Genomic DNA, 20,038 nt, shown 5'->3' on the forward strand with positions numbered 1-20,038 from the left:
AAAACCCCAATACAAAATTAAAAAGATAGAAAAACTTCATTGAAGAATATGGCGCAAAACTCGTTTACAAATCTGGTCATCAGAACGTTGTCGCTGATGCACTTTCTCGCCAGCAAATAAACAACACTGCAAACTCTGATAACTCCCAACACTCAGCACAAAGCTCCCCAACAGAAAAACCCAAAAGAGTAAAACAAGCATTAAACTTATTTTGAAATCAAATTATCGTAAAAGAGTCAGATGAGAACCCTGTCGAAATATCCTCACAAAATATATTTTCTAACAGCCGACATGCGCTTTTTTTGAATACAAAACTGAATTGCTAGACAGACCAAAAAATATATGTAATTAAACCAAAGGGAACTAATGCTCTGCAAATAAACGAGCAAAAATTATTTTACGTCGAAAATCACAATATCAACACATTTCCGATTGTATCGATCGTAATAGCGTAAACATTGGTGGACGACATCCGACTACACCGAAACCGAACAACAAGAACAAATCATACAAGACACACACGAACGTACTCACAGAAACTACAAAAATAACGCACGGGAAATTTCGATCAGATACTACTGGCCAAACATACGTGACGCTTGTAAAAGAGAAGTACAGGACTGCAAAATCTCACAGTTATGTAAGTATGAACCCCGACCAAATAAACAACCAATAGGTCCAGCCCCAATACCGAACAAAGTAGGGGAATACATACACTTAGACTTATTTTTTATGAGTAACAAGAGGATAAATATAATAAGAGCCGTCACACGTTATTTTGTGGCGAGTAACTTGCTGGAAATCAAAAAATTGATGTCGAATGTTTTCTATGAGGGACATTTTTCAATTGCCTCCCATTTATTCATGCGGTGTAGGCACTTTATGCAAACGTGATTTTTGGAAAGAGAATTAAATAATTAATTAAATACAGTCGGAAAAATAAACCAAAATACCCCATGAAAATGTATAGAAGACATTTATAAACATCTCGCCCAAAAAAAAGTAGCGACTACCTCTCAGTTAACATCGAGTAAATGCCTAAAAAATAACGAGTGGCGGCTCTTATTATATTTATCCTCTTTGGCAATAATGTGTACATTAGTTCAACCGACAAATATTCAAAATTTTGCCACTTGAGACAAATACCATAAAAGGACACATACAAATACGTTGAAGATATATTATCTGTGTTGTGCACATATGCCGTTAAATTTTTACTCGTTATAAGTTATTACAAACTTTGCGTTTGGGTATATCAAAATTTACCGGTATATGTGCACAACAAATACATATACAAGCGACTACAAATAACGCATGCCAAAACTCCAGTCTATAATTCGACAACAAGCGGTCAAGTTGAACGAATGCACAGTACCATAAAAGAACTCTCGAAAGTTTTAGCACATCAACACAGTTCTGCACCTGACGAACAGATATTTAAAGCAGTCCGACAATACAACAAAACAATCCATTCGCTAACCAACGAGAGACCCGAGGACATGTTTTTCAATCAAAGGGGGTATCCAGACATCAAAGGGCGTCTTCAGCAAAACCAAGCGAGAGTTTTGCCATACCAAAACCGCAACCGCAAACAGCTGAACTACAAAGAAGGAGACATTGTATATTCAAAGACGCATAGATGGAACAAAAACGTATACAAATACGCCAAACTTATCGTCAAAAAAGACAACGGTGACACAATAACGACCAATAAAATAGTAATTATACATAAGGACAAGATCAGAGTAAAGGCATCTATGTAATAATATTTACCTTATTTTTCTCTATCGTATTTTGCGATAATATTGTTACGAATATTAGCAACACTAAGGGGTACTGCCATCTCTAAGCCGATGCTAAGCAGCGCCTTGTATGCACATCCATAAATCAATCATTATGTATTTACAAAAACGAATCAATCATTATGTCTACACATATGTACGTACACGCAGCGGAGAAGAGATGCACAAACACATGCAGATATCTTATCTGAGATGCTCCCGAAAGTACGCAATTGTAATTGTGAAATTGTCGCTCACAAATACGCGCGCATATGAGAAGCTATACACGTGCATCTGTAGTTATAATTATATGCCAGTAACTAAGTAAATTCTGAAAGCGCCTAGAAGATGCAACGGGGAAATCACAGAGTATAAAAGCACCAAAGGTAGAGGCGCTACAATCAGTTTTGATTAAGACGCTATCTGGCGAGCAATAGCAGTATTTTTTATTGTGAAGTACTTTAATAAAGGCCATTTTTCCATTATTCAATATTGGAGTTATTTATTCAACAGTTTAGTGATTCGAACCTTAGTAGAAGATTTGAAAAAAGAGGATTTGCAGTAAATTCGTTACAGTTGGTGTCAGAAGTGGGATTGTTGAATAAATTCCGAAGATTTGGAATACAACTTGGACATGGCAAAGTTGAGTGAATTGAGGATCCAGCAACTGAAAAAGGAGTTGGAGAACCGTGGATTGAAAACAACCGGCAATAAGATCGAACTTCAAGCACGGTTACGAGAGGTAAATGATGGGGACGAGACAACAACAAAAATTGAAGAGACGAACGAAACATCGCAGACAGTTACCAGCACAGGCTTGAACACGATTTTGGTTGCAATATCTGCACAAATATCGACAGTAACATCCAAGATGGAAGCACAGGAGACACGCATAACAGAAATGTCATCGCAAATATGTCAGCACAGCTCGAAGAACAGAAGAAATATATGGCATCCCAACTGGAAGAGCAGAAGACATATATGGGATCCCAACTGGAATCACAGGAGGCACGCATATCAGAAATGACGTCGCAAGTGTCATCTCAACTGGAAGACCAAAAGACATATATGGCATCTCAATAGGAAGCGCAAGAGGCACTTATATCTGAAATGTCGGCAGAAATTTTGGAACAGGTATCATCAAAACTGGAAGCGCAGGATGCAAAAATTGCTCAATTTCAGGCAGAAGTAGATGATTTAAAAAGTCGTATGGAGCAGTTACAACTAAATCGCCCAGCTGTTTCAGCAAGCAATCCAAAGGTAAAAACACAATCCTTTGACGGTTCTGTTCCTTTTCAGGTCTTTAAGCTACAGTTTGAGAAGACCGCAGCAGTGAATAACTGGAATGCTGAAGATAAAGTTGCTGCACTGTTCATGGCATTGAAAGGGCCTGCAGCTGAGATTTTACAAACCATTCCAGAGGGCGAACGGAACTGTTATGAAGCATTGATTGATAGGTGCTCTAGAGAGACGATACGGAACTGAGCATAGGAGATAGATATACCAAATGGAGTTACTGAACCGCTTCCAGGAGCCTGGTGAGACATTGCAAGAGTTTGCGTCGGATGTTGAAAGGCTGGCACATTTAGCGAATGCGGACGCACCCGTGGAATACACTGAAAGGGTAAAGATTCAGAGCTTTATAAATGGCATACGGGACGTCGAAACAAGGCCAGCTACATACGCAAACCCAAAGCCAACATTTGCAGAAACGGTATCACATGCTCTGATTCAGAAAACAGCGTCGCTTCTGTGTAAGCCAGTTTTTAAAGCACGCCGTGTGGAAGTAGAAAGGCCAGAGTGGGTAGACGCAATATTGGAGGCGCCGAAATGACCGCAAAATCGGAGTGAAAAAGTTATCAAATGCTTCAAATGCGGGAAGCCCGGTCACATTGCACGTCATTGCGATCTTGATCCTAGTGGTTTCAACAGCATGGGTGGTCTTAATAACAACAAAGATGGAAGGATGAGCAAGAGCGAGTTAGATGTAGAGATCGAGAGCTAGCTCCAGCTATTGAATGTCCTGTGATATCTGTGTCGCAAATTGGTAGAAAATCGAGCAGTCTTGCCGTCAAAGGAAAGCTGGATGGCACGGAGCGTGTGCTGACTGTAGATACGTGCGCATCTCATTCCTTAATCCGATCTGACTTAGTCAACAGGAGAGTAAAACCGTTACCTGCAGCAAGGTTGCGTACGGTCACTGGCGAGTATAATCAAGTCCAAGGAGAAGTGGTATGTGAGGTATTAATTGGAAAGGTCATCGTCCTACACAAATTCATTGTGGCGGAGATTGTTGATGAAGTCATATTGGGAGTGGACTTCTTAGTTGACCATGATATCAAGATCGATATGCAGAAAAGAGTGATGCGTTATGAGAACCAGGATGTGCCACTTAACTTCAGTTTGGAAAAAGGGTTCAGTAGTAATCGAGTACTGGTGGAGAAAACTCGACAAAGGCCATGAAAGTCAAAGGCGAAGGTTGATGGATCGAATGGGCCAAATAAATCAAAACCAAAGGTACCTGCGAGAAAAACACTGGCATTGACAAACCCTTATGGACGCACTAAAACGACTGAAAGAATTTTCCAGAAGGAATGCAAAGGTGGTTTCAAGCCAGCGCGTACTACTGTTGTGAAACGTCAAGACGATACTGATGATGCAAAGTCAATCCGTCAAGATCAAGCTCTGCGAAGTAGTTCTTCATTGGCCAAGCAACAGAGTGTGAGGGACCGGCCCAGGGTAATGAGAAGTAAGATGAAACACAGGCATGACAAGAACTTTAATTCGGAAGGTTTCTTGGAGGGAAATTTGGCACTGCTATACAACCCTCAGCGGCGGAAAGGTGTTCCATCCAAATATCGGTGCAGTTGGGAAGGCCCATACACAATTGTGAAGAGGATCAGTGATGTCATCTACCGCAAACAAACAATTTGGAAACAACGAAGTAGAAGGGTGGTTCATTTGGAGATGCTAGCAGCGTTAAGATCGAGAGATTTGTCTGATCGGGACGATCAGACTTAAGTGGAGGGCAGTGTTACGAATATTAGCAACACTAAGGGGTACTGCCATCTCTAAGCCGATGCTAAGCAGCGCCTTGTATGCACATCCATAAATCAATCATTATGTATTTACATAAATGGAGAAGAGATGCACAAACACATGCAGATATCTTATCTGAGATCCTCCCGAAAGTATTCAATTGTAATTGTGAAAGTGTCGCTCACAAATACGCGCGCATATGAGAAGCTATACACGTGCATCTGTAGTTATAATTATATGGCAGTAACTAAGTAAATTCTTTACATAAGCGGTGAAGAGATGCACAAACCCATGCAGATATCTTATCTGAGATACTCCCGAAAGTATGCAATTGTAATTGTGAAAGTGTCGCTCACAAATACGCGCGCATATGAGAAGCTATACACGTGCATCTGTAGTTATAATTATATGGCAGTAACTAATTAAATTCTGGAAGCGCCTAGAAGATGCAACGAGGAAATCACAGAGTATAAAAGCACCAAAGGTAGAGGCGCTACAATCAGTTTTGATTAAGACGCTATCTGGCGAGCAATAGCAATATTATTCATTGTGAAGTACTTTAATAAAGGCCATTTTTCCATAATTTAATATTGGAGTTATTTTTCAACAGTTTAGTGATTCGAACCTTAGTAGAAGATTTGAAATAAGAGGATTAGCAGTAAATTCGTTACAATATACTAGATTTAACCAATAGGAAATACGTACTAGTAGAAGCAGATCCTGTTTATATTTATCAGGACACAACCTTTTGTTATCACATATGTAATCTTGCAAAAATAATCCCGCCATACGAAAGCATAATGAAATATGCGTATAATTTAGAAAACCAACCTGAAACTCAAATTTTAGTGAACAAAATGGAAACCCTGAAAACTCAACTCATTCCAAATATTTATAGACCCAAAAGACCACTTAACTTTCTTGGCTCCATGTTAAAATTCATCACTGGCAAACCGGACCATGATGACCTTGTAAAAATCAAAACTACACTTAATATGCTAATAGAAAATAATAATAAGCAAAGAACAATTAATTCACAGTTCGAAAGAATACTCGAAGCCCTTGATCCCAAAGCAATAACCGAAGACATTGTTATAGCAGAAGTTTATTATAAACTTAAATCAATAACGAACACTATAAATTTTGCAAAAACTAATAATTTTTATTCTTGCACATTAAATTTGAAAGATGTGAACGATTTAGTAGAGCACGAAAATTTGGATCTTCCAATTATTAATATATTATTATATGCCGACATTCATATCTGTTACCTACAAGAAGCAATTATAACAATTTACAGGATCCTCGAAACTAAATGTAGCCTATTTAATGATGTATATTTAATGTTTATCCTTTAGCACATAAGCACGGTAAAATTAATTTAGACCCTAAGATCGCATACGTGCATACTTGGAACAATATGCATATCTCAGGCCCTAAATTTATATATTTTAATGAATCCACAAACATCGATAATATCACGTATTACAATCAACGACAACTCAAGGAAATCATAACCAAAATGGCGAAAAATTTTAAGTACTCCGCATCTTTTCCTCAAGTTTAATATACAAATTCAGCAATATACAGAAACTCTCAAAATTTTTGATACCTATTGAAGAAAATCCTGTACAGTTTACGTTCTTCATCATAATGAGATTCTTATCCTTGGTATGGTATGGTACACCTCTGCCTATATCACGAAAATAGAAGAATGCGTAACAGACAAAGGCAAATTGAAGAGTCATCATATATATTATCTATTTCTAATTGTTGTTTTTATGTACGGGTCCCTTTTTCGCTCTTATTTGGAATCCAAATCTATAGATAAAGTTTCGGTTGTAAAGATGGAGATTCGGGCTATTAGCGAGCTTTTTGGCAATTTTGGTCGTAGTGCTTTTGTTTAGCTATATTTTATTAAAAAAATTTGTTAAAAATAAACGATTGTGAGCACACAAAGAAATCTATTTGTACTATGGCACGATTGTGAATATTTGCACTGCATTGCCGGCAGTTGCTTCCATACGCCAGACGGCAGCGCAAGCTGTAAGTTTTAATTGATTGATAGAACAGCTGATTTTTGTTGATATTAGATAAGAGACTTATAGTGGTTGCGCAAGATGCGCATGGGTCAGGCTCGTTATATGAAATATAAATGAACCGTCTTCAACAGCAAGTCGTAAAAGCAACGCTACGTCTTAAGAACGAGCGGAGTTAACGACCTACCCTCACTTCAGTAGTGGAATTCACTAACTTATAACGAAGCGATTTGTCGAGATTTTAATTAACGATTTTGTCGCTTGCCTTATGGATTGTTACTATTCATTAACTTAGTTTTAACGACTCGAAAAAATTGACATTTAAAGTTCGTTTTAATAGTAGAAAGGTGGAAGCACAGCTTAACAAAACCTAAAAAATGCGAAAGGCACAAAAGAATGCCAAAAATAAATAAATTCCGTATACTAACTGCTTTTAAAAGTCATTATTGTGGAAGTTTTTACATATTTTGACAAAAGGTAAGTAAATGCGGTAATAATTTCTTTTTTTTTCTGTGTTGATATCGCAGTTATTCTTGTACCCCTTAGTTGACCATCAAGTTGAGAAATAATATTATGAGCCAAGTCTGGGGTTAGTCGGTACAGCTTTCGAAACTCCGTTTCATTCAAGTGGAATGGGTTATCTACTTCTCTAAGAAGGTGTCTGTCCACTGGCGATGGCTTAGTAAATCTTAATCGTACGCCAAGTACTCAAATGCCATTTGATTTATAAAGCAGCTTTTCGTGTTTGATAGTATTTAATTAAAGTTCCGATTTTCTATTTTAACTAAAATTGGCCGAAATATTAATTATGGGATTTTTAACGCAGCCAATTTACTTGCCGTATATTTAGCAACGCAGCTGATATCGATAAACAAATATCGATACAAAATATTTACTGAATGACGAAATCGTTATAGTTATCGATTAGCAAATAAAGCGATGGCAAATGTGGTTAAAAAAGTTAGTGAATTCCACTACAGGTATCGTAGACCATGATAAGCGCTTACTTGTACACCACACCCATTCTGAGATGCTTTATCATGAACTGCAACGGACAAACAATATGTGTAATAGAAATGCACTATCGCTGATATGCTTTATCATGAAATGCAACGGACAAACAATATATGTAACAATAGAAATGCACTATCGCTAGAGTAAGCAATAAAACCCAAATAGTTTTGTATTAGTAGACAGATAACAACCCCTGCATCTCAATAGCATAAATAGCACTAAGATAAAGTAACTCACATTACGTTATCATGTACACAAAAATAAGAAGATATGAAAACAATTTCCAATACCCAGTGTAATATCGAAACAACTAAATATTATCAGTAACGCGTAGAGATAGTATAAATAGATGTAAGACTAAGAATGTAAGACAGTTCTGAAAATAAACTAAGTCTGAAAAGAGATCTTGCTCATAATTATATATATTTTATTTCAACTTCCTACTAGGACTCATAACTTAGGTGAAACGCTGAAGTCGCTCCCAGAGCATGACGGTCAAGGGTCCTGTGGAAATATTTATCGGAGATGGCAGTTAGTTTCCGCAACGATACAACATTTCTGGCGTCGTTGTAGGGATGAGTATCTCGTTAGCTTACAGCGTCGCACCAAGTGTACGTCATGCACGTAATTTCGAAGTAGGAGACGTCGTAGCCGTATTCCACGATGCTAGTTTACCGTCAAAGTGGGCACTCGCGAGAGTGATTCCTTGTCACTCCGGAGCTGATGGTCGCTTGCGAATCATTACAGTGAAAACGGCTAATGGAGAATACGTCCGACCAATTGCTAAACTTTTCCTACTCCCAACAAAGGCAGACCTTTTTTGTGAAAACGAAGACTCGTAAACATACATTCTTAATTATGTTACGCTTACTTACATTAAATATTTTCAATTTAACTTTTTTCTAATATTCGCAAACATAATACTTAATTTGGTTAAGTTTCTTTTAATACTCGTAAACATAAGAATTTCATTATGTTAATATTCCCCATGCTTTCAAAAAAATGTAAATATAATTTTTAAAGTTGAACGTACGTATCACATGTACTTAGATAGTTCAAGGGCGGCGGTATGTTGAGTTCGTCATTGCAATTGGTAAATAATGTACTTAATATGGAAAGGGTTAATGCGCAAGCATATCAAGCATAGGTTTGACTTTTGCTTTGTTTTTCTTTTCTTATATTTACTTCATTCGCTTTTTATTGTGTGCAACTACCGCCCGCTAAATTTACTGTTCCTCGATTATTATTACAATAAATACCTATAATCTAAATTAAAATCGTTGTAACGCATTATTTATACATATTGGCAATTTCCATTTGGTAAGCTGACCATCAATAAGTTATCGAGGTACAACCGCATCAATCACAGTCCTCCGCAACGAGGAAACCAGTAGCAGTCTCCAAAACGGTAACCACAGCGACACAGGGACTGATAAAGAAAGAGAACGGGGAATGGTCACGTAATAGAGAAGTTCCTTGAGCTGCTTTTCGATGATTCAGAATAGCCTGCAGACAGCACTCACACTTCGATCATGGAGCGGGTAGTGCCGGGCTTGGTGACCGATACCAAGGTCGAATGGGCGGTGAACACGTTCTCTAATTTTAAATCACCGGGCCCAGATGGTATATTTCCGGCCATGCTACAAATTTCAAGTAGAACGGTCTTGGTATGGCTAAAAAGAGTATTCGACGGGAGTATAATACTGAATCTCGTACCCAACCCTTAGAGAACCGCTCATGTAGGTTTTCTACCAAAGGCGGAGATGATCGGTGAAATGTATCCCAAAGGCGACAGGCCTATAGCTAAACATCCTTTCTGCTCAAAATCTTTGAGAGGCTGATAGATGTGTACCTAAAGTCCAACGTTGATGAAAAACTGCTCTCCACAACACAACAGGCGTACACCAAAGGCAAGTCGGTAGAAACTGCACTGCGTAGGGTGGTAATAAACATAGAGAAAGCCCTGGGATGTAAGGAGTATGATCTAGGAGTATTCTTAGACATATCCGTGGCTTTCATCATTAACTACATTAAAGAACATCCAGCCATAACCAAATGGATCGGTTGCATGTTAAATTACTTCACAATGAAGATTGTATGAGGCAGCGAAATCAGTAGACAGGGGCACGCCACAGGGTGGGGTGTTATCACCTCCGCTGTGGACGCTGGTCATTATGCTACTGCTCAGGGGGTTCGATGAGGAACCCGTCAAACTTACGGCGTACGCAGGTGTCTTCCGACGATTAGGTTTTTGACCATTATTATTACTTTGATTGCTTTGGTCCCTTCCATAATCTGTGCTGCTATAATTCCCACTGCATCGCCCTCTGAAATGTCTACATCGATTTTAATTTCTTCTTGTTCTATTCATCAACATAACGTTATAGTTAATTTTTTTAAGATTGCGGGTTCGAATCGAGCTCAAGGCGTAACAATAGTTATTTTATTATTACTATAATTATTTTATTATAATTATTGGTATGATAACTTTTTCCTTAAATGAAAAAAAAAAAATAAAATTTTGAATAGAAGAAAGAAAAGATTTATACAACTTCCAAATCTCGTTGTATAAATCTATTTCGGGAACTGCTAAACTCCTTCATCGGAAACGTTAAGGCGCCGCTGCTATAACCATTAAGCTATCACAGCTGTTGTTTGTTTGTCTTCATTTTTTTCTACTTCTATCCTGTTTCTTGCCAATTGATTTTCACAGCGCTGCGACATCTGTTGCAGGAACGATGTGAAAGTTGTTTCATGGCAATGATGCCATAGCGTCAAATTTATTTAAACTTTTTCCCCGTTCTCTGGGATGTACTAACAATTTTTTTGTTATATCGGCCTGCTCATTTGAAAAATCGTGGGTTGGAATCGCGCTCAAAGCCTAACAATAACTATTTTATTATTATTATTGTTAGGATAAATTTTTCTTTAAATAAAAAATTTTTTAAATTAGAATAGAACTGCGCGGAATTGGTACTACATCCCAGAGCACGGGGAAAAAGTGTCATAAATATGACACTATAGCATCATTGCCATGAAATAAGTTCAATTTTCACATCGTTTCTGCAACAGATGTCGCAGCGCTGTGAAAATCAATTGGCAAGAAGCAGGATAGAAGTAGAAATAATGAACAAAAACAACGGTTGTGATAGCTGAATGGTTATAGCAGCGGCGCCTAAACGTTGCCGATGAAGGAATTTAGCAGTTCCCGAAATGGATCTATACAACGAGCTTTGGCAGTTATCTAAAAATTTTCTTTCTTCTATTCTTATTTAAAAAGAAGTTCATTTAAGGAAAAATTTATCATAACAATAATAATGATGAAATAATTATTGTTAGGCATTGAGCTCGATTCAAACCCGCGATCTTACAAATCAGTTGGCCGATATAACAACAAAAATTATTAATACATCCCAGAGCGCGTGGAAAAAGTGTCAATAAAATATGACAATATGGCATCATTGCCATGAAACAAGTTCAATATTCACATCGTTTCCGCAACAGATGCCGCACCGCTGTGAAAATCAATTGGCATGTAACAGGATAGAAGTAGAAATAATGAAAACAAACAAACAACCGCTGTGATAGGTGAATGGTTATAGCAGCGGTGCCAAAACGTTGCAGATGAAGAAATTGAGCAGTTCCCGAAATGGCTTTATACAAAGAGCTTTTGGCAGTTGTCTAAATTTCTTTCTTTCTTCTATTCTAACTAACATTTTTTTATTTAGGGAAAAATGTATTATAACAATAATAATAGTAAAATAATTATTGTTAGGCTTTGAGCTCGATTCGAACCCGCGATCTTACAAATGTGTCGGCCGATATAGCAACAAAAATTGTTACCTTTTTTATTTATTATTACCTAAGGCTTATTTGATTACTTTTGGTTATCTATGATTATTTTTAATTTTTTTCAATAATCGTAAAAAATCAAAATTTTGTGTAAATAATTTTTTTTTATCAATTGGGAAGTCATCATCAAAAAAACAAAATAATGGCAACTAATCATTAAAGGGCTTTTAAAAAATAATCAATTAATCGTAGTAATCATTATTTAAGATATTAACTTGGCTATTTTACTATCAAAATATATAGTCCTTTCTTTACATAGTTTTTAAATAGTTTCGCTCTTCAGCCCAGATTTTATTTAAAGTTGTTCTATACTTTTATTTAGCATTACAAAAAAGTATAAAAAACTATGGAAAATAAAGTTTTTATAAACTGATCCTTTTTTAATCCTTGTGTCGTGTCCGTTACCACAAAACTACAAAAAAATTTTAAATAATCAAACGTGGATTTAAAATTAAAAAAGCTCTCAAATTTTAAGTAGTTATGGTCACTCCTTCGGTTTACATATCTTATTAGTGTCAAAAAATTGTCGCGTTCGTTACCCCTCTTTCATTGGTTAATCCATAAATATATTGGCCTATAACTTTATTTCTGTATAGTCTACTAACAAAACTTATACATACAATTTTAGATTTTTTTCACACTTTATAAATAAATAAACATTGTTAACAAAAATATTGTTCTATGTTTACAGAAATTACAAACTATAGGCGAGGACTTTTGTGGACTCGATGTTAATTCACCTTTAGGAGGAGAACAACCTATCGCCGTTGTGCCGGTTGCAATGTTTAATATTAGATTAACAGCAGTTGCTGCGACTAGTACGAGTGGATACACAGTTGTGTTCATTGGTACAGCAAATGGTTATTTAAAAAAAGTAGTCGTCGAGTCGGCAGACACTGCAAATGAATATGCTAACATACCAATTAAAGTTGGTTCGCTTATCAATCCAGATATGCATTTTGATACTCATAATTTATACATTTATGTGATGTCGCGTAATGAAGTAGCAAAAGTGAAAGTCTATGACTGCACTGATTATACTACATGTGCTGGCTGTTTGGGTGCCCGCGATCCTTATTGTGGTTGGTGCTCCCTAGAAAATAAATGCAGTCCCCGATCCAACTGTCAAGATAATGCAAATGATCCTTTGTACTGGATAAGTTACAAAACCGGAAAATGCACAACGATTACTAGCGTTGTACCACATCAACTGCAACGTACTACCGCAAGAACGTTAGAGCTCATAATCGACCATTTGCCGCAGTTGAAAGAAAATCTCATTTGCGCATTCACCACTGAAGAGAAAGCACTATTTACAAACGCAACAAAGAAGAGGAATGGTGTTAACTGCACAACTCCTCGCACAGATATGTTACCACAAATTGAGCAAGGTAAACATCATTTCACTGCAAAACTATCGGTGAGAACTAAGGACGGGCCTGATCTAGTATCGACCGATTTTACCTTTTTTGACTGTAGTACCCATTCATCGTGTACACGATGTGTTTCTTCTGAATTTCCGTGTGATTGGTGTGTGGAAGCTCATCGATGCACACACGACACTGCAGAAAACTGTCGCAATGATATTCTTGTCACTGGCGTAAGCCGGATCGGTCCTAGCTATCGCTCAGGTCCTGGCTTTTGTCCAACTATCAATGCAACTGGGGAAGGTAGTGAAATGCTCGTTGCTGCTGGTACTAGTAAGTCCATTAAAGTAAAAGTGCACATAATTGGGCAGTTCATAGTCCAAACACGTTTTGTATGTCAGTTTAACATCGAAGGTCGTGTAACTAGTCTCAACGCACAACTTTTGGGAGACACCATATATTGTGACAATATGGAGTTTCAATATACATCGCGTTCACCTAATTTGACTGCGACATTTGCTGTTATTTGGGGCGGCTCTAAACCTCTCGATAACCCACATGATATTCATGGTAAGTTTAAATTGGCATGCATGATTAAATTTGAAGCTCATTTATTGACATGACTAAACACTTTAATTTATTTTACAGTTGTAATATATAGATGCCGCGATATGGCTGACAGTTGCGGGATGTGCTTAGCGTTGGCTGAAAAGTACAATTGTGGTTGGTGTTCATCTACAATCACGTGTGAAGTAGAAGAACAGTGCAACAAAAATAACGAAGGAAAAACTGATTGGCTAAATCGTATGGAAACGTGCCCTAATCCTGAAATTCATTCGTTTTATCCGCAAACTGGTCCATGGGAAGGTGGTACAAATATCACAATACGTGGAATAAATTTAGGTAAAAATTTCACCGATATTTATTCGGGAATACGAATTGCTGGTATCAGTTGTATGCCGTTTCAACAGTATTATATTCATACAAAGGAAATTGTGTGTAACGTGGACAGCCCAGGTGTTCAATTATACCGTAACGGACGCATCGTTGTTCAAATAGGAGATTACAGGGGTGAATCGAAAGAAGACTATGAATTCGTGGATCCAAAAATTACAAATTTCACGCCGCAATATGGCCCTGTTTCTGGGGGTACTCATGTTCGTATAATTGGAAAGTATTTAAATGCAGGATCGAGAATACAAGCTTTTGTTAACGATCATTTGCCCTGCGAGATATTAAGCGTGGATGTTACACAAGCAGTATGTCGTACAGCACCTTCACCGGGTATCATTGAAGGGCGACTGAAAATGTTATTTGACAATGGGCAACGTGAATTCGACGAATACAACTTTAAATACGTTCTTGATCCCATAATTGAGCAGGTCTTTTCGGGCCCTAGAGGACAATTAAAAGTTCCCCGAGGTATACCCGCTGGCGGAATTGAAATTTCAGTGACGGGAACTCAATTCAACTATATTCAGAGCCCTAAAATGTACGTTTGGCATAAAAATAAAATATATTATAGTCAGTGCAAGGTTGAGTCAGCTACAAATATGATATGCTATTCACCTGTAATTGACACCGATAACGACGTTCTTGATGCTGAAAATCCGGAGCTTCTTGAATATGGATTCTTAATGGATAATGTTTTGCAAGTTCAAAATCTCTCTAGTAAACATAAAAATAATTTTGAGCTTTATCCCAATCCAATATATTATAATTTCGAAGAACATATAAAGTATTATAAAAGCGAGTATTTAACGATTAATGGACGCAATTTGGATCGTGCCTGCAAAGAAACTGATGTAGTAGTACGTATTGGTAAAGGCATTTGCAATATAACTTCATTATCACGTCAACAATTGACTTGTCGCCCGCCACTAGAGTCAGCTACTGAATCCAACAATGAATCAGGACCAGAAGTCATTGTCCATGTTGGTCAGTCTTTGGAATATCGAATAGGAATCCTTAGCTATGCATCCCCAAATATGATGCATGACTTAAGTAAGAATGTTCTGTTATTCATCGGTGGTGGTACCGTCGTTATAGTCATGATTTTTGTTGCACTTCTTGTTGCTTATAAAAAAAAGACATCGGAATCGAATCGCGTTTTACGAAACATGCAAGAACAAATGGATATATTAGAACTTAGAGTCGCGGCAGAATGCAAGGAAGCATTTGCTGAACTTCAAACTGAAATGACTGACTTAACTGGGGATCTAACATCTGGTGGAATACCATTTTTAGATTATCGTACATATGCCATGAAAATTCTTTTTCCAAATCACGAGGACCACATTGTATTGCAATGGGAACGGCCCGAACTATTACGTAAAGAGAAAGGTCTACGCCTGTTTGGGCAACTTATTATGAATAAAAATTTTTTATTGCTATTCATACGAACATTGGAATCCAATCGCTATTTTTCTATGCGTGAGCGAGTCAATGTAGCTTCCCTGATTATGGTTACACTGCAATCAAAACTAGAATATTGTACTGATATACTTAAGACTTTGCTTGGTGATTTAATTGAAAAATGTATAGAGGGCAAAAGTCATCCAAAGTTATTGCTGCGTCGAACGGAAAGTGTGGCGGAGAAAATGCTGAGCGCATGGTTTACATTTCTGTTATACAAGTTTTTGAAAGAATGTGCCGGAGAACCTTTATACATGCTTTTCAGGGCTGTAAAGGGCCAAGTGGATAAAGGTCCAGTTGATGCATGTACACATGAAGCTCGTTACTCGCTAAGCGAAGAAAAGCTTATTCGCCAGTTAATTGATTTTCGGCCAATGACGGTATATGCAAGTATTATACAACAGCCCATATTTTGTAATAGTATAGACATGATGCCAACACATACCGAGAATGTACCAGTAAAGGTCCTAGATTGTGATACAATAGGACAGGTTAAAGAAAAATGTCTAGATACAATTTATCGTAACATACCTTGGAGCCAGCGACCACGGAAGGATGACTTAGATTTAGGTAAAATTTCTGTGTTATCTGTTATAGCATTAAGGTTAAAACGTGTTTACCTTCATTCAGAATGGCGTACTGGTGCTAGCGGTCGAGTGATTCTATATGATGAAGATACAACATCAAAAACGGAGTGTGAATGGAAAAAAATCAACACACTGCAACATTACAATGTTCCTGACAGCGCTGGACTAAGCTTAGTGCCTAAACAGAGCTCCAATTACAACTTTTCAATATTGTCTGATAGAAATGAAAAGTGTCATAAGTACGTACATTTTGCAAATTTTTCCTCTTTTCAGCTTAATTCCAAATTAATTTCGTTATTGGTGAATGCATTATAGATAGAAGTAAATTAATTTTGTTATCAGTCAGTTATGCATTATAGAGTTACATTACATTTTTCAATGATTCAATTCAAGTTTGCCAAATGGGCGGAAACGGTTGAGAAGAGAGACATAGAATCCCCTAAACTTTTTTCTCGCTAACCGTTTCTTAGAGTTTTCTTGTGTCGTTTTCTGTTTCCCTCTTGGGTTTAAGAATAATTGGTAAATGTAATCACGACAGAAGAGTGGCCAGTTTAGAGCAAGATTGCATAACTTAAAAACGCCTCAAGTTAAACAATAACTTCCTTATTATACTAGTTAAAATTTGAAATTGCCAAGCCGTACAAATAGGATTTTACCGGATTGATAGTTTACCGCATTTAAAAAAAAACATGATGATTGACTCCTTTAAACGTGGATTGTTTCAGAGTTATTTATTGATAAACAAAATTCAGTTAGACACCATTGCCTAGGAAGGCAGTTGAAATTATGCTTTCAATGTAGTAAGGATATGCGTTCAGACATATTTGAACAAATTAAAAATTTAAACTGTTTATAATTTATTTAATAATTTGGGAAAAATTTAAACAACGTGACATCAGGACGGACAAGGCGACAGCTGTTTCGATTATACCTTGTAAATTTGAAAACCGCCTTACAAACAGGCATAACTTCAACACATAACTACATACGAATTATTTAATGTGTGGAAGATAATATATGCGAAGAAGGCAATTGGGAAAAACTTTACAACAACTAAGGCATGACGTAGCTGAATGCGTTTATAACTATTTCAACTATCGTAGGAGTGCGGGTTCGACTCCCACTACCGGGAGAAAAGGCTTTGAAGAAATTTACAAGGTATAATCTAAACAGCTGTCTCCTTGTCCGTCCTGATGTCACGTTGTTTAAATTGTTCCCAAATTATTAAATAAATTATAAAATACAAAAAAATTGCTTGAAAAAAATGTTTTCATACATTTAAAGCGATACGGGCAATCCCCGGTTAACTCATATAAGTAGACAACATTTGGTTAATTCGTTGTAGTTCTATAAATAGAACAAAAACAACAAAAAATACCAAGTTTCTCTGAAAACCGCCTTATAAACAGGCATAACTTCAAAACACATAACTACATACGAATTATGTAATGTGTGGAAGATAATATATGCGAAGAAGGCAATTGGGAAACACTTTACAACAACTAAGGCATGACGTAGATGAATGGGTTTATAACCATTTCAACTACCGTAGGAGTGAGGGTTCGACTCCCACTCCTGGCAGAAAAGGCTTTGAAGAAATTTACAAGGTATAATCGAAACAGCTGTCGCCTTGTCCGTCCTGATGTCACGTTGTTTAAATTTTTCCCAAATTATTAAATTATAAAATTAAAAAAAATTGCTTGAAATAAATGTTTTCATACATTTAAAGCGATACGGGCAATCCCCGGTTAACTCATATAAGTAGACAACATTTGGTGAATTCGTTGTAGTTCTATAAATAAAACAAAAACAACAACAAATACCAAGTTTCTCTGAAAACCGCCTTACAAACAGGCATAACTTCAACACATAACTACATACGAATTATGTAATGTGTGGAAGATAATATATGCGAAGAAGGCAATTGGGAAAACTTTACAACAACTAAGGCATGACGTAGCTGAATGCGTTTATAACCATTTCAACTATCGTAGGAGTGCGGGTTCTGGCCGAAAGGAGGCAAGCCTCCCAACAGGCGTGGGAATTAAAGGAAAAAAAAACAAAAACGCACTTAAAAATAAAACAAAAAAAAAATTAATTAATAATTAACAAAATACATATACATACAAAGAAGTTACAAAAATTCATAAAATAAAAAAAAAAATATCACAAAAAAAGTTTAAAACCAAAAAAAAATTTACAAAAAAAATATAAAACATTAAAAGCCATTAAAAAAAATATAAAAATTTGAAAAATACAAAAAAAACTACAAAATTTACAAAAATCTTTCAAAAAATTTAAAAACATTGAAAAATCTACAAAAAAAAATACAAGTTTAAAAATTCTAAAAAAATATAAAATCAAAAATAGCATAAAAAGTTCAAAATCAAAAAATTACAAAAAAAAGTACAAAAGATTAAAAACCATTACAAAAAAATTTAAAAAATTTGAAAAAATCTACAAAAAAATTTCAAAAACCATTTCAAAAAAAAGTATAATATTTAAAATCATTACAAAATATATAAAACTGAGGAAAATTAACAAAAAACCTACAATTTGAAATTGCACAAGAAAAAAAACTTTTTACGAAATTAACAGAATTATGGCAGTGGTGGTGGATTTTTTTGGCCGTGGCTAGTCGATGAAAAAGAGAGAAGATTTGTGAGAATACATCTAATAAAATACTTAACTAAAGACAAAGATAATAAGAAAATGCAAACTGTAATAATATAAAAGTTTAAACGGCAGCAGAAATAATACAAAAACGAAAAAAAGGAGAAAAAACTGTAAAAACTAAAATTTTGAATAAAAAAGCTAAACTGTACCAAAATTTTTGTGAAACGACACTAGCCACGCCACCACCATAACGGAGAAACTTTGCGGAAAAAGGGTAAAGCCATCAAGCAGCAGCAGAGCAGCGAGCGCAGCAGCAAAACTCCGAGCGCAGCAGCAGAGCGACAAGCAGCGGTACTCGGTATGGCGCACAGTGTGCGAAAATAACGTATCATTTATATTTTTATAACACATAATTTTCATACTTTCATATTAACTTTTTTCAATCCAATACATTACTAAAATGTAAATACATTTCATATTATTCAACTTTTCAAAATTACTTACCTATATATATATATAAAAAAAAAAAAATATATATATATTTTTTTTGCATTATGTTCAAAAATTTTCTTTCACACACATAGGTATATGCGTAAAACCAGTTAAAAACCAATAATTACAATTTTTCTTTAACGCGGTGCGTCCGTGTATAAACATGACATAAATTTTTTAATCCCGGTGCGTCCGAGGATAATTATATTACAATTTTGAAAAGATGCGGTGCGCCCGTATCTATAAAAATAAAACCATACAATTTTGATAAAAGCGCTGCGTCCGTTTCAACCCTTATATAAAATTATTTGCCATTCTCCAATTTTTGCATTTAAATAATAAAAAATTCAATTAAAAATTATACATTTCAAATTCGAAATTCCAACTTTCTGCAATAAGTATTCGCTAACCAACTGTATTATAAAATCTAAAAGCTTTCAAAAAAATACATACTTTCACAAATTCCTTATATTTTCATAAATTTCCTTTAAAAATACTTTCATAATTTTCTTTTGAGCTCAACTCAACTCGTTCAAATTTAATTTCCTTTAAATTCAATTTCTATTCAATCTTCATAAACAAATTCCACATTTCTTGCAACAAAAATTTTTAATATTTTGTCTATTCGTTTCAACACGTATGGACCTAAGAAACGGGAAGGTAGTTTCTAAAAATTCCCATCCGAGTTCAAGTTCCAAAAATTCAGAGCAAGATTTAGATTCCAAAAACTCAGAGCAAGATACAAATTCCAATAATTCAGATTCTGATTCATCTTCAAGTGCATCGTCAACTGATACCTTAACAAGTGAACATAATTATAAATTATCCCTGAGTGC

General features: G+C 36.0%; 1 protein-coding gene across 10 annotated transcripts in view; it reads left to right on the forward strand.

Annotated features, from left to right (window-relative positions):
• The window catches only part of PlexA (plexin A), a 739,259-nt gene that overhangs the window by 330,638 nt on the left and 388,583 nt on the right, over nt 1–20,038 (forward strand). For all 10 annotated transcript variants that reach the window (XR_010947759.1, XR_010947758.1, XM_067757876.1 and 7 more), the window contains 3 exons: nt 12,417–13,662; nt 13,741–16,077; nt 16,138–16,333. Coding sequence is in view for 8 of the 10 variants with exons in the window: in XM_067757876.1 (XP_067613977.1) it covers nt 12,417–13,662; nt 13,741–16,077; nt 16,138–16,333 (3,779 nt within the window). In the remaining 2 variants the exon portion in view is untranslated. The remainder of the gene's footprint in view (nt 1–12,416; nt 13,663–13,740; nt 16,078–16,137; nt 16,334–20,038) is intronic.

The sequence above is a fragment of the Eurosta solidaginis genome, chromosome X (genome assembly GCF_040869045.1).
Source record: "Eurosta solidaginis isolate ZX-2024a chromosome X, ASM4086904v1, whole genome shotgun sequence".
In the NCBI taxonomy this organism is placed as follows: Eukaryota; Metazoa; Arthropoda; class Insecta; order Diptera; family Tephritidae; genus Eurosta; species Eurosta solidaginis.